The 16,031-nt window shown below is 48.4% G+C and overlaps 1 protein-coding gene across 1 annotated transcript in view; it reads right to left on the bottom strand.

The window, feature by feature from the left end:
• Positions 1-202: 202 nt before the first annotated feature.
• Positions 203-16,031, bottom strand: part of LOC129818385 (transmembrane protein 132D-like) — a 71,500-nt gene continuing 55,671 nt past the window's right edge. Inside the window, exons 3-9 of the mRNA XM_055874219.1 lie at positions 15,006-15,149; positions 12,337-12,508; positions 10,855-10,998; positions 4,286-4,494; positions 3,223-3,520; positions 2,954-3,145; positions 203-1,776 (exon numbers count right to left, since the gene is read on the bottom strand). Coding sequence (XP_055730194.1) covers positions 319-1,776; positions 2,954-3,145; positions 3,223-3,520; positions 4,286-4,494; positions 10,855-10,998; positions 12,337-12,508; positions 15,006-15,149 — 2,617 coding nt within the window. The 3' untranslated portion in view covers positions 203-318. The remainder of the gene's footprint in view (positions 1,777-2,953; positions 3,146-3,222; positions 3,521-4,285; positions 4,495-10,854; positions 10,999-12,336; positions 12,509-15,005; positions 15,150-16,031) is intronic.

Below are 16,031 nucleotides of genomic sequence, written 5' to 3'. Positions count from 1 at the left end.
CCCGTATTAATGAGGTCTGGTCATTAATTTGATAAGTTGGTCATGTGTGTTATTTAATGGAAAGGAAGTGACCTTACACGTATTAATATGTGTATACTCTATGTGTACTAGAAAGTGTATCCTCACTAAGTTGTACACATTTAAACACTTAAACAGGTTCAGAACACACGCACACACACACACACACACACACACACACACACACACACACACACACACACACACACACACACACACACACACACACACACACACACACACACACACACACACACACACACACACACACACACAGACAGACAGAACCCATGTGGAGTATCACTGTGGTTGGCCCATGGGTGTGACTACAGGCCATAGCATGTCAGGTAGTGGCCCCTTAGGCTCCCCAGCTCCCCCAGACTGACTGGCCCAGTTAAAGTCCACTCCGTTCCTCTTCAGGACAGCCAAGTGCTTAATGTCCAGTGTGGTGAAGGTGGTGAACTGGACCTGATTCCTCTTGCTGGTGGGGGAGTGGAGTGGATCGCTGCGGGTTGGCTTGGCTAGGAGGGTGGCTGAACCCTGAGCCATGGGGTCCAGGGTGGGAACCTGCTGGGAGCTGCTCCTCCTACCCAAGGTGGCAGTCCTCTCTGGGATAGCACTCATACTCAGGTTGCTCTCCAGAGCCCGGTGGCTATCTGTGGAGCATTGTCTCTGCAGGATGCAGTGGGACTCAATAGAGCCGTGGTTTTCGCGTTTGATGGTGGAGACCTGGGGTGGGTTGTCCGGCGCTGGCCCTGTGCTGGTCCCCAGCCACACCCAGTCGTGCCTATGCTCCTTGGGGCCGTTGGGGTCTGGGTTGCCCTGGACGGTGATCTTGTCGACCCGGAAGCAGAGATTATAGGAGGCGCAGTTGAGCAGGAAGGCCAGGATGGCCAGGACAGAGACTCCCACCAGCGCGAAGATGCCAATCTCCAGGTCTGACATGGCTTTGAACGTCTTCACCAGGTCACTCTCCACCACCTGGGGCGGCTTGGGCTGCTCTTTCTGGGGTGGTACCTCTGCTTTGGGCATCTTTTTCTTCTGGTTGGGGTTTTCAACCAGGTTCCCCCAGTCTCTCCTCAGCCCCTGTCCTCTGCCCAGGTTTCTGTCCCTGCCAGGTCTGCCAGACACCTGAGGTTTGTCCGTGCCAGGTTTTCCCTTGGTGGTGGTACTACTATCAGTGTTGGTGGTGGTGCTGCTGATGCCCTCTCTGATGGTAGAGATGCCACCTCCAGCCACTTCCTGATCCCTGGCTGTTGACGTGGTGACATCAGTTACAGTGCTGTCCTGGCAGTCTGGCACAGTGCTCCTGAACGAGCGTCTGTCTCCGTCCCCCTCGGTCAGAGCCCGTAGTGAGGTCACAACTGGCGTGAGTTCCTGTGGTGATGTCACGACTGGCTCAGGCTCTACCTCTGACTCTGAACCTTCACTGCCATAGCCAGTAGCACCACCACCAGTGACCCCTCCGTCCGTCCTGCTGCCTTTCTGGAAAGTGACCCTAAGAAGCCCATTGCCCACCACCAGCTTGCTCTTCCTCTTAGACTTCTGGCACTCCTCACAGATCCTCAGCTCAGCTTTCACCAGCGCCCCCTGACCCTCACCCTCTGCCACCACAAATGCTGACTGGGGGGTCCGGCGCACAGTCCCCACACTCTTGTCCCCGGAGGTCACAGTCAGGGAGTAGACGCTGCGGTCAAAGAGGTCCAGAGGGGTCACTGAGCCGTCACTGAACTGGATCCAGCAGCTGACCATTGCCTCCTAAACATGGAAATAACACAGAGACAGGATAAGGAGAGGGCTTGGAATTCTCTAAAATAGGTCAAAATACAATCAGGAAATCAATATTCTCCCCATGTGCAGCGTGTCAGACATACAGAACATCAATTAATTTCCAAATATTCCCTCTCATAAACAGATGTGTTAATGCATGAGTAGGTGGTAAAGCAGGAGCTGATAGGATTTTGCATCTTTCCACAGGATTCTCATGCAACCCAATGATTCACAATTACACAGTTATTTCAATTCCTGCATTAGCGTTTTGTCCGTTGGGTTGACATGATAGCTAATCCCTAATTTTGTCGGTATCTAAGAATTGCCTCTGTTAATCTCACTATAATTAGCTTGGGGGCTATTGTATCACAGACCACAGTCCTATTACATCATGGCGTGAAACTCAATTTAACCACAGGGGGTCAATATCAGTATAGATGGAGAATACAAACCATTAGCACTAGCCACCAGAGGGTGCAATGTAAAATAATTACTCCCACCACAGTCAGTCCAATAGAACCATAGAGCTGTTAGCTGATAATGAATGATTGGAGCCAGAGTCATGGCCTACATTCTGAGGTGAAATACATTTGCATAGCTTGGAATTATACTTTACATGGCCCATCATAGAAACAAATGGGCATGTGCACTAACTCCGTTCTAATAGGTTGAGTATTGACTGGGTCAAGTTAGCGATTGGCCAGGCCTCTGGCAGCACAGGGCTGTCATAGTGCTGGTTATAGAGTATGGACTACTGCCTAATGGTATCCCCACTCACGGTTTGGGAAGTGTTTTTGAATGGGCATGCTGCCACGGCTAATGTGTGAGCTGTTAAACTGCATCCATGCACTCTGTCTGGCTCACAGCGTGGCCACAGTACTACAGTCCTGAGCTGTGGACACTATTAACTCACACACACAGGGATCACAGGGACAAACCACATGCTGCTAGGCTAGCAGGTTACTGTTATTCACTGTGAAATGTATTATTTTCTTGCTGAATATCTATGAAGAGCTTTGAGGGTACAGATTTTCCACTATTACTAATCGTTCACCCCTCAGCTTCAGAATGGCACAATGTGAAGTTGGGGCTTGTTCTTCGGATGTACTTTATTTTGTATAATAGTTTTGAATCAGGTTTGATATTACATCATTTGTCTATTTACCTGTTTGGGTCTCTGCATGACTTCCTGTATTGTAGCCGTGGCAATGATGGCCATGTTTCTCCCTGGGCTGAGCTGGAGGGACAGAGAGAGGCCAGAGACCAGCTGCACTCCCAGCTCTGTCACACTCACTTTGTCTTCCAGAACCCTGACCATCCGCTCAGCCAGGATCGAGTCAGACAGAGGAGACATCACCTGCAACATTATACACACACATTAGAATACACACAAACAAACACACACATGCACACACACAAACATATACACATTACCTGTAGAGTGGTGGTCCCTGCAGAGCGTCCCTGCAGTACCGTCCCAGCATGTAGTCTGGCTATAGATTGGTCTCCCACCCTGAGAGAATAGCGCACCAGGCTGGTGACATCCACCTGCCAGTCTGGCCCCAGGAAAGTCTCCAGAGACCCCCCCAATCCCCCTACCATGGGGTCTGGAGATGGGTCCGACGACTCGGCCACAAAGGGTGTGAGCACCCTGACCACGGTGTGTTGGTACTGTAGCATGCAGCCTCTGCTCTTCCTCATCTCCTCCTCTTCCTCACTGTCCCAGCTGGTCCTGAGAAAGCAACACTTAATTGTATACTCTTACGAGAAAACTGTCAGATGGAAGAGGTTCAAGAAAAATCTGAGAGTTGAATGGGTTTGGGTAGCTAGCTCTGACACCAACCATAACCATGTAAACATACCGTGTAGCTCCAGAGAAAACAACAACACCCTACACAATACATCCATCCACCTCAGTGTATTGAGTAAGAACCAGGCAGCGGTAAGACGCTCAGTATTGAGTGAGACCCTACTGACCTGTCTTCTATGGGGTATAACACACTAATGTAACTAACAGTGATGTGATGATAGATTATTATTATAGAGTACAGCAATATGCATTAGTCAAGGCTGATAAGCTGGAAGATTTCTATTCCCTACCCTCTCTCTCATAGTACTTACTGTATTATTGGAATCATCTATCTGTCTGAACAACACAGCTCTAGTCTATGAGGCTTCTAAACAAACAGGCTTTAGGACTCCTACTTAGATTTGTCAAATAATGGTTTTGGATTTCATCCTTTGTCACTATGCAGTGGGTCACTACTAGTGGCTCTTGTGATGATTTGTTATTAAGATTTTGTGCAAACAAACGGTCAATCAAATCCTTCTTTGAATCCTTCATGAATGCCAAACTCCAGCCTTGCTGCAGCAGGTCTTGGCATCAGCTCTCTCATCAGCTCTCTCTGCGGATTTCTAAATAGTATTGACAAAGGCTTACATTGGTATGTGGCCAACATTGGTATGTGGAGAGTTGTTATTAAAAGCAAATCCATACCTCTTGTTGCCGGCGGCCACGGGGACTCTCCAGCCCTTGATCTGGCTGAGTTCGGGGTTGGCTATGTCGATAAGCAGGGGTAGGTGGGGCATCCACACACTCATCTCCAGTTGGGCACTCAGGTAGCTGTAGGTGAAGTTGAGCACCATCCTCATCCTCCCCCTCGTCTCCTTCCCATTAACAAACACATAGTCACAACGATCCGACACCTGGGGGGACACAGGGGGATGCTGAGCTATTAAAAAACACAATCTCTTCACGAGGAGTTATGTGACGTGGATAGCAAGCTGAAGTCTACTTGCCCATAATGTACTAGCCCATTAATTTCTTTGTCATTTGAGGTCCCTGTGCCCATTGTCACATAGGCTTCGGTTAGATTCAATCTGGGCCACCGAGTATCCACATTATAGTGCGATTAAAATGTTTCCGCTGCATATGTCGGTACAATCGGAAATGTCTGTAAAATGTTCAATTGTGTTATAACGCAGATCTTGTACGATCCGGATTTGATCTAGCCCTAAGCCATCTAAGATTTATCAACCTAAGTGCTAACAGAGACAGAAGAAAGAAAGAGCATGCTGTGGGACCATCATATTGTATCTGTGTGTATGCGTATAGAAATATATCCATGCTCGGGAGACCAGATGATCCTTTACCCTGACCCCCTCCCTTTGCTCTAAGAGGGGTCACTGACTGGGAAGAGAGAGTGATATAATAACTGAAAACATTTCTACAGTCTTCATAAGTGATAATACAGAAATACAAACCCGCCCTTTCCTTGAAAAGATTAGCTCAAGTGAGTAACCTCTTAATGGAAAATGCTAGGCTATAATACAATTTCCTCACTTGCTCTCCTGCTCTTTATCTAGCTTTTTCAAAATTTGCTGGGTGAATGTTCTCTCTCTCTGTTTCCCTCTGTCTCTCTCTCTCTGTCACCCTCTCTCTGTATGTCTCTGTCTGCCCCTTCGCTGTCTCTTTTCATCTTTCTGTCTCTCGCTCTCTTATTGGAGTAAAGTCCCTATGCCCTTGGCTCCACGAGATCTGCTCTAATAACATGCATTTCACATGCAAGTATGATTTTTATTATGGTCTCTGAATGATTCTGAATATGATAGTCATAAGGATGTTCGTCTTGTTCTCTTGCAACATACATGTACGTAGATATAGAATCTCAATTTGAGCCAGTTTGCTGCAGCAGGAAAATAATCCTGCTGTCACGACTTCTGCCGAAGTCGTTGCCTCTCCTTGTCCGGGCGGTGTTCGGCGGTCGACTTCACCGGTCTTCTAGCCATCATCGATCCATTTTTCATTTTCCATTGGTTTTGTCTTGTCTTCCCACACACCTGTTGTCAATCCCATTTATTACCTGTTGTGTATTTAACCCTCTGTTTCCCTTCATGTGTTTGTCAGAGATTGTTCGTTGTCAAGTGTTGTGTTGTTTGTGTATAGGTGTGCGATGGGTCTTCGTACCCAGATTTTGTATTATATTTTTCCGTGAGTGTTATGGAGCAGATTACTGGGACTTTAATTAAAGTACTCCATGCTACACTCTATTTTGACTCTCCTGCGCCTGACTTCCTCTGCCACTTATACACGCCGCTGTGACAGAATCTCTGACCAATATATATGAAGTCAGCAGGAGAGGACACGACGGCCATGGAGGTGGAAAAACGCGTTATGGAACAAGCTAAGGAGATTGACTGTTTGAGCGCCATCATGGATCGTATTGTCCAGAATATGGATCGCTGGGAGAGACAGGGAGTTTCTCCAGCGCCTCCACTGCCACAACTGGGATTTACCGTTAACGCGTTTTCCCCACCTGAACCTAATAAAATCCGTTTACCCCTACCCACGGGTTACAACGGAGATACTGCTGGCTGCCAGGGTTTCCTCCTTAAACTGAACTTATATCTGGCCACGGTCTCCCCAGTACCATCCGACCGGGAGAAGAGTTCCGCCCTCGTCTCATGCCTCACTGGGAGAGCCCGGGAGTGGGCCAGCGCTGTGTGTAGAGAGGAGAATGCGGCGTTGGACCATTTTGAGGAGTTCACCCGTTATTTCAGGAGAGTATTCGACCATCCTCCCGAAGGAAAAACGGCGGGTGAGCTTCTCTATCATCTGAGGCAGGGGACGAGGAGTGCCCAGGAGTTTGCTTTGGAGTTTAGGACCTTGGCTGCCGGCGCTGGATGGAGCGACAGGGCCCTGATCGACCATTACCATTGTAGCCTACGCGAGGACGTCCGTCGGGAGCTGGCCTGTAGAGACACCACCCTTAACTTCGACCAGCTGGTGGACACGTCCATCAGGCTGGACAACATGCTGGCTACTCGTGGACGTCTAGATCGGGGTCTGGTTGTTCCATCCTCCCGCACCCTCTCTCCCGAACCAATGGAATTGGGAGGGACGGTGCGTCGGGAGACCGGAGGGGGTACCCGCTCGAGCACCATCTATGATCGCAGAGATCACACTGCTGATCGGTGTCGGGTTGGTTCCTCTGGGAATAGAGAAGGCAGGCAGGGCACTCTGGCATCACCCCAGGTGAGTAGGCACCATACTCATCCAGAGCCCTCTGCTGCACTTATGTTTGTCTCTGTCACCTTTCCGGATTTTTCCCTGCATTCCCAGTATAAGGCGCTAGTAGATTCAGGCGCGGCTGGGAATTTCATTAATAAAAATTTTGCTCATAGTTTAGGGATTCCTGTTGTTTCTGTTGATATGCCTTTCCCTATTCATGCCTTAGATAGTCGACCAATAGGGTCAGGGTTTATCAGGGAGGTCACCGCACCTTTGTCTATGATAACGCAGGGAGGTCACAAGGAGAAGATTAGTCTTTTTCTTATTGATTCCCCTGCGTATTCTGTGGTGTTAGGCCTACCCTGGTTAACTACTCATAACCCCACTGTTTCTTGGCCAAAGAGGGCTCTCACGGGGTGGTCGCGAGAGTGCTCAGGTAGGTGTGTAGGGGTTTCCGTTGGTGCTACTACGGTGGAAAGTCCAGACCAGGTTTCCACCGTGCGCATTCCCCCAGAATATGCCGATTTGGCACTCGCCTTCTGTAAAAAGAAGGCGACTCAATTACCACCCCATCGACAGGGGGATTGTGCGATAGATCTCCTGGTAGACGCTGCATATCCCAGGAGTCATGTGTATTCTCTGTTGCAAGCGGAGACAGTGGCTATGAATAATTATATCTCTGAATCCCTGCGTCAGGGGTTCATTCAGCCATCCATTTCACCCGCCTCTTCGAGTTTCTTTTTTGTGAAGAAGAAGGATGGCGGTTTACGCCCGTGCATTGATTATCGAGACCTTAATAAAATCACGGTAAAATATAGTTACCCGCTACCTTTGATTAATACAGTAATGGAGTCAATGCGCGGGGCCCGCTTCTTCACAAAATTGGATCTCAGGAGTGCGTACAATCTGGTGCGTATTAGGAAGGGTGATGAGTGGAAGACGGCATTTAGCACCACCTCAGGTCATTATGAGTACCTGGTCATGCCATATGGGTTGATGAATGCTCCATCAGTCTTCCAATCGTTTGTAGATGAGATCTTCAGGGACCTGAATGGGCAGGGTGTAGTGGTGTATATCGATGATATTTTGATATACTCTGCTACACGCGCTGAGCATGTGTCCTTGGTGCGCAGGGTGCTTGGTCGCCTGTTGGAGCATGATTTATATGTCAAGGCTGAGAAATGCTTGTTCTTCCAACAATCCATCTCCTTCCTAGGGCATCAGATTTCCACTTCAGGAGTGGAAATGGAGAGCGACCGCATTACAGCCGTGCGTAATTGGCCGACTCCAACCACGGTAAAGGAGGTGCAGCGTTTTTTAGGGTTTGCCAATTACTACCGGAGATTTATCCGGGGTTTTGGTCAGGTTGCAGCTCCCATTACCTCACTGCTAAAGGGGGGACCGGTGCGCTTGCAGTGGTCGGTCGAGGCGAATAGGGCTTTTGGTAAACTGAAGGCTCTGTTTACCTCGGCGCCTGTGTTGGCTCATCCGGATCCCTCTTTGCCATTCATAGTAGAGGTGGACGCATCCGAAGCTGGGATAGGAGCAGTGCTCTCTCAGCGTTCGGGTGTGCCACCGAAGCTTCGCCCCTGTGCTTTTTTCTCGAAGAAGCTCAGCCCGGCGGAGCGTAACTATGATGTGGGGGACCGAGAGCTGTTAGCTGTCGTAAAAGCCTTGAAGGTGTGGAGGCATTGGCTTGAGGGGGCTAATCACCCTTTTCTCATCTGGACTGACCACCGCAATCTGGAGTACATCCGGCAGGCGAAGAGACTAAATCCTCGCCAGGCAAGGTGGGCCATGTTTTTCACTCGTTTTGTGTTTACGCTTACTTACAGACCAGGCTCCCAGAACGTCAAGGCAGACGCATTGTCTCGGCTGTATGACACAGAGGAGCGACCCATGGATCCCACTCCCATACTCCCAGAGTCGTGTTTGGTGGCGCCAGTAGTGTGGGAGCTGGACGCGGACATTGAGCGGGCGTCACGTGCAGAGCCCTCTCCTCCTGAGTGTCCAGCTGGTCGTCTGTACGTTCCGTCTGCTGTCCGCGACCGATTGATCTATTGGGCTCACACATCACCCTCCTCTGGTCATCCTGGGATAGGTCGGACGATGCGCTGTCTTGATGGGAGGTACTGGTGGCCCACTTTAGCTAAGGACGTGAGGATTTATGTTTCCTCCTGTTCGGTGTGCGCCCAGTGCAAGGCTCCTAGACACCTGCCTAGAGGTAAGCTTTTACCTTTACCCGTTCCTCAACGGCCGTGGTCGCACCTGTCAGTGGATTTTGTAACTGATCTTCCACCTTCACAGGGTTACACCACGATCCTGGTCGTTGTGGATCGGTTCTCTAAGTCCTGTCGTCTTATCCCTTTGCCCGGTCTCCCTACGGCCTTACAAACTGCGGAGGCTCTGTTTACACATGTTTTCCGGCATTATGGGGTGCCTGAGGATATAGTGTCTGATCGGGGTCCCCAGTTCACGTCAAGGGTCTGGAAGGCGTTCATGGAACGTCTGGGGATCTCGGTTAGTCTTACCTCAGGTTTTCACCCCGAGAGTAATGGGCAGGTGGAGAGAGTTAACCAGGATGTGGGCAGGTTTCTGCGGTCCTATTGCCAGGACCGGCCAGGGGAGTGGGCGAAGTTCGTGCCCTGGGCAGAGATAGCCCAGAACTCGCTACGTCACTCCTCCACTAACCTTACCCCTTTTCAATGTGTATTAGGGTATCAGCCGGTTCTGGCTCCTTGGCATCAGAGTCAGACCGAAGCTCCTGCGGTGGACAATTGGTTTCGGCACGCTGAGGAAACTTGGGAGGCAGCCCACGTACACCTTCAGCGTGCCATAAGGCGCCAGAAAATTGGCGCAGACCGTCGCCGCAGTGAGGCCCCGGTGTTCGTACCAGGGGACAGGGTCTGGCTCTCGACCCGAAACCTGCCCCTCCGCCTGCTCTGCCGGAAGCTGTGTCCGCGGTTTGTGGGGCCGTTTAAAGTCCTGAGGAGAGTGAACGAGGTATGTTATAGATTACAACTGCCCATTAATTACCGTATTAACCCCTCGTTCCATGTGTCTCTCCTCAGGCCGGTGGTGGCTGGCCCGCTCCAGGAGGCTGAAGTGCGTGAAGTTCCTCCGCCTCCTCTAGACATCGAGGGGGTCCCGGCGTACGCTATTCGATCCATTTTGGATTCGAGACGTCGGGCGAGGGGCCTTCAGTACCTCGTGGACTGGGAGGGGTACGGGCCGGAGGAGAGATGCTGGGTTCCGGTGGAGGACGTTTTAGATCCTTCCATGTTAAAAGAATTCCACCGCCTCCATCCGGATCGCCCTGCACCTCGCCCTCCGGGTCGTCCCCGAGGCCGGTGTCGACGCACTGCTGGAGCCGCGCGTCAGGGGGGGGGTACTGTCACGACTTCTGCCGAAGTCGTTGCCTCTCCTTGTCCGGGCGGTGTTCGGCGGTCGACTTCACCGGTCTTCTAGCCATCATCGATCCATTTTTCATTTTCCATTGGTTTTGTCTTGTCTTCCCACACACCTGTTGTCAATCCCATTTATTACCTGTTGTGTATTTAACCCTCTGTTTCCCTTCATGTGTTTGTCAGAGATTGTTCGTTGTCAAGTGTTGTGTTGTTTGTGTATAGGTGTGCGATGGGTCTTCGTACCCAGATTTTGTATTATATTTTTCCGTGAGTGTTATGGAGCAGATTACTGGGACTTTAATTAAAGTACTCCATGCTACACTCTATTTTGACTCTCCTGCGCCTGACTTCCTCTGCCACTTATACACGCCGCTGTGACACCTGCAGCAACAGGACATGTTAATTATCATGTGGATTATAATTCATGGACATTTTTGTAGGGGTTGATACATTTTTCATAAGGGAAAATCAAGTCTGAAATTTCAAAGTGGAATTATAAACTTCAGCAGCCTTTTTAAACCTCAAATACACTACACGTTTTAATTGTCCTGCATTGCAGGAAAGTTCTCCTGCAACAAGGTGATCAAATTAAGATCCTACACCTGTAGAGAAAAAGTGATCTTTGAAACAGGGCTTCCAAAGCTGTACCTTCAGCACGTTCTCGTCAGTGGACCTGCAGTTGGTATAGTTGGTGACATCGGTGACAGTGCCGTCAGCTTCCACAGCCAGAGTCCTGACTGGGGCAGACACTTTCTTACCAGTCAGAACAGCTGTGTTCAGCACATCACTGTCCTACGGGGGATAGATGGGACAGAGTGACCGTGTGAGGCAGGCATTTAACCACACACTCACATTCATTCACATGTAAGCATGCATGCACACAAGAATACACACACACACACACACACACACACACATACACACACCCACACACATACACACACCCACACACACACACACACACATACACACCCACACACATTTACACAAAGATTGGCATGCACATGTACACACACTCGCATGAACGCACACACAAACATACAATTACATGAACACGAACTCACCCACTTCCTTGTACAGTTAAGTCTGTGCATATGTTTAACTGCTTACCTCCTAAACATAAATAGACAAATCAAGGGTGGTCTACGGCTAATAAGTTCTCTCTTATAGCTCTATAACCCCTCTTTGAACATGGGTTTTAATGTGTTTTCTGGCCATGATACTCTCTAATAATATTGGTTCTAATCTAGGAGGCGTGGGGGTTGATACAGTGGCTGATGACTGTATGGCCCAGCTGATGTAGATTTAACTGCAGCTCCCGACAGATGTTGCATGGCAGCCTGTAAGTCATTCTGAACTCAGCAGCACAGCACAACAGCTGCTGACCGCAATTCAGAAAGTCACCAAAACTGACTACCAGTACAATAAAGTTGTATTGTATTGTATTGTACAGACCTACTCTACTGAAGCAATCCCTATGGGATTTGTAGTACCAACACCGTTTTGAAAAAGGGATTAATTCCTGTCACAAGTACACAGGTGGTAATACCATCTTCTGACAAACTAGATCTATACCTTGTACTTGTACATTTGGAAAAATCGTATAAAGCATTGTGGCTTCGTTATAAAGATGTTTCATTCCTCCCTATGGGGGCTGTTTGATCCTCAATGAACGTCAACTGCATTAACATTGAAGGAGAGTATGACCTGGGCCAGAACAGCCCTGATGTTATCAAAGCTAGAGGCCAATACAGCTGGCACTCAGCTGTACAACAATGAACACATCGACACCCCCCTGACATCCCCCTCTCCAGGGCTCTCTCAATCATGTACAAACACATTTTATTGTTATTTTATAGCCAACGTCTCCTCCATAAAACATCAAACCAGATGAGAGTACAATAGACATACATTTACAGTACACCCACACAGTACTTAATTGCACATCCAGCAAGACTGTAATTCAACTTACAGTCACGCTGCAGGGAGAATAAAGTGGGGGTGTTACTGTTTATGCAACTACTGCTGTGCCATACAAACCCAGGTGCATCTGCACACAGGTGCATGCACGCATACAAATAAAATGCCACACGTGCACACACTTAAAAGGCACGCACACATGCTCCTCACCATGACCAGTGGTGTCAGGCCTACGTAGTCTCTCTGGGTGGTATAGATCCTCATGATGCCAACATCCTTGATGTGTCCTGTTTCCAAACGCCATGTGATCATCTGGCTCTCTAATGGTTGCTCAGTCAACTCCTTGGACTCAAAGTCAAGCTGCAAGACCTCCAACAGACCCCTGTCATTCCAGAAATACAGTTACATTCACATTCTGCATCCTACTGATATTCACTGTAGCATTCAATACAATGTGTAACAGCTCATGAATGGACATGAATACTGCAATCATCAAGATGTATGCTGCAATCAAGTACAACAAGACCCTCTTATATCTAACATGCACATTCAAACCCACAGTGTTATTATAAAATGATCATAATCTGACCTAAACCTTGCTTATAGTGTATGTAATACAGAGATGGGCAACTGGTGGCGGGGGAGGGAATGGGTGTTCAGACCACTATTTGGTCAAGCAGTTGCTAGACAACAGATGTGCGGATGTCCTTAGTGGTTGTCCTTGGTGCTGTCAGTAGGATACTGTGTTGTATTATTCACTGTTTCCCTCCCTCCTGCTCTCTTCATCTTCTCTCCTCAATATCTACCTCCTTCCTCATCTGTCCATTTGTCTCCTCCATCTCTTCTCCATCTCTCCTCCATCTCTCTTTCATTCTCGGATCAGGCCCGCAGATCAATCCCCCTCCCCTAACTTTTTGTCAGCCTCTTCAGTTTAGACCTTGAGATAGCTTTGCTCTACATGTATTTATTCATCTATAAAAGAGATTGGACAGGATTCTATGGGGGACATTTTCACCATGATTCCACTCAATTACTTCAGCACAGGAATGGAGGAGAAAAAGGTGGTAATTCCCCCTCTTTTTCCTGGAAACCCTCTCTGGGGGCTTTGGGGGTCGTAGGTTGTAAATCTGTGGTCTTATCATCAGTTTCAGAATGCTGGGGTGGGTAGGGGGTTAACTTCTGTCTACCCCTCTGGGTGTTCACTGGCCTGTTCACTGGTTAATACCGCTGCCAGGACTTGGAATATCTGTGCTCCTTATCTTGCCCGGAATGTGCCAGCCAGCGGTTAAGCCCGGATAACGCACTGAGGATTACTGATGATTACAGATAAGTGGGCCGGACAGGCGGCGCGCTGAGCCGGGTTGGAGTGTGTGTGTGTGTGTGTTTGTCTGAGGGGGATGGTATGTGCTAGGAGGTTGCTGGGCAGAGGTGTGTTTTTACATCTGGATCAGGAAGTGTTGTGATAGCACCACATAATTGTCCATGTTGACATCATTGACGTTGTGCTGACTAGTGGTGGCTATTCAGCAGCCTGATGGTCTGGGGGTAGAAGCTTTTGGCCAGTCTTACAGTTTTTGCCATGATGTTCCTATACTGCCCGCGTCTAAGTGATGGAAACGGGAAGAACAGGCCATGGCTCGGGTGGCTGGGGTACCTGATGATCGTCTTGGCCTTCCTGCAACATGTGGTGTTGTAGGTGTCATGGTGGGCAGGCAGTGTGCATCCAATGGTGCGTTCGGCTGAGCGTACCACCCTCTTTAGCGCCTTGCAGTCACTGGCGGTGGAGTTGCCGTACAAGGCTGTGATGCAGCCTGACACTATGCTCTCGATGGTGCTCCTGTAGAACACTGTGATGGCCCTCGAAGACAGGCCAGATTTCTTCAGCATCTTGAGGTGCCGTGTTGTCTGACCATTTCGCCTCCTCAGATGTGTATGCCGAGGAACTTTAAGTTTTTGACCATCTCCAATGCGGCCCCGTTGATAAGGACGCTCCTTTGTTTTGCTGATGTTGAGGGAGAGGCTGTTTACCTGTCACCACCCCGTCAGTGACATCATGGAGAAATATTCTAAACTGTTCATATCAACACAGTTGATCCCTCCCCCACTGCGATAGACAGGAGGATTACTAACGTTATTACTGATATCATGATAATCTCAAAGAGCCTTACAAACAACTGATTGACATTGTCATCTACTGTATGTTATTCCTTGTAGTTATAGAGCAGGTTTCCCGCACACAGATTAGTGCTACAGTCTATTTCTCCATTGAGGAATGCTTTTTAGTTCAGGACTAGGCTTGATCTCTGTCCCGGAAACTGGCCCATATTCCATGAGATTATAACTAGGGCCCAGTTGTTCCTGATCACATGACCTGACCAGGGAAAACTCTGGGCCCAATTTACGTATAACATATCTTATAGAAACCAGGGAAATAAGTGCCTTAAGCAAATATCAGTGCAGCTGTGCCACATCTATCAGTTCAAAAAGTACTGAATAGTCACTTCAGTCTATTTACAAGGAGAGTGATTAATCACAATGTAACAGAGATCTGCTCCACACAATAAACGGCTGTCTGCACAGCTGCCGGGACCACACCAACAAGGCAACTGATGAAATTAATTCGTTTTTTTCCCTCGATCAAGTCCTAGAATTGCAATCTGTTCTTCTTCCTGACATTTTAACGAAGAGAATTCTGAGAATCTGGAAACCTATAAGAAACAACCTTTTTGTTTCTTCTACCTTTCTCTTCGGACAAATGCTGTACATCAATAATCTCACACTTCTCATACCAGTAAGAACATGACAAAGGAAAGCCATTATTAAGATATAAGAGAACCTACAAAACTCAAGATATTTGAGGAAAATGAAGGGCTACACACCTTTTCCTGGGATTGGTGGTCTTCCTCTGACACACGACAGAGATGGTGTTTATGCCCCTTCTGCCAGGCTCCAGGGCGATGTCCCATACGGCTGAGTCACTGGGCCTCGCTGTACTGAACGACATGCCCTTCCTCACTGTGGCTCTGGAACACATAGAAACACACAGGTCAGTTAACACACACATACACACACACAGGTCAGTTAACACACACACACATATAGGTCAGTTAACACACATACACACACACACAGGTCAGTTAATACACTCACAAAGGCCAGTTAACACACACTCATACACACACAGAGGTCAGTTAACACACACATACACACACACAGGTCAGTTAACACACACATACACACACACACACACACACACAGGTCAGTTAACACACACATAAACACACAGGTCAGTTAACACACACACACACACACACACACACACACACACACACACACACACACACACACACACACACACACACACACACACACACACACACACACACACACACACACACACACACACACACACACAGGTCAGTTAGCACACACATACACACACACACATACACACACATAGGTCAGTTAACACACACACATACACACACATAGGTCAGTTAACACACACATAAACAAACAGGTCAGTTAACACACACACACACAGGTTAGTTAACACACACATACACACACAGGTCAATTAACACACACATACACACAGGTCAGTTAACACACACAAACAGGTCAGTTAACACACACACACACACACACACACACACACACACACACACACACACACACACACACACACACACACACACACACACACACACACACACACACATACACACACACAGGTTAGTTAACACACACGTACACACACAGGTCAGTTAACACACACACACACACACACACATATACACACACGCAGGTCAATTAACACACACATACACACACAGGTCAGTTAACACACACATACACACACAGGTCAGTTAACACACACATACACACACAGGTCAGTTAACACA

This window comes from Salvelinus fontinalis, chromosome 21 (assembly GCF_029448725.1).
Source record: "Salvelinus fontinalis isolate EN_2023a chromosome 21, ASM2944872v1, whole genome shotgun sequence".
Classification (NCBI taxonomy): Eukaryota; Metazoa; Chordata; class Actinopteri; order Salmoniformes; family Salmonidae; genus Salvelinus; species Salvelinus fontinalis.
Note: the sequence above shows the minus strand (reverse complement) of the source record. Positions and strands in the feature narration are given on the sequence as shown.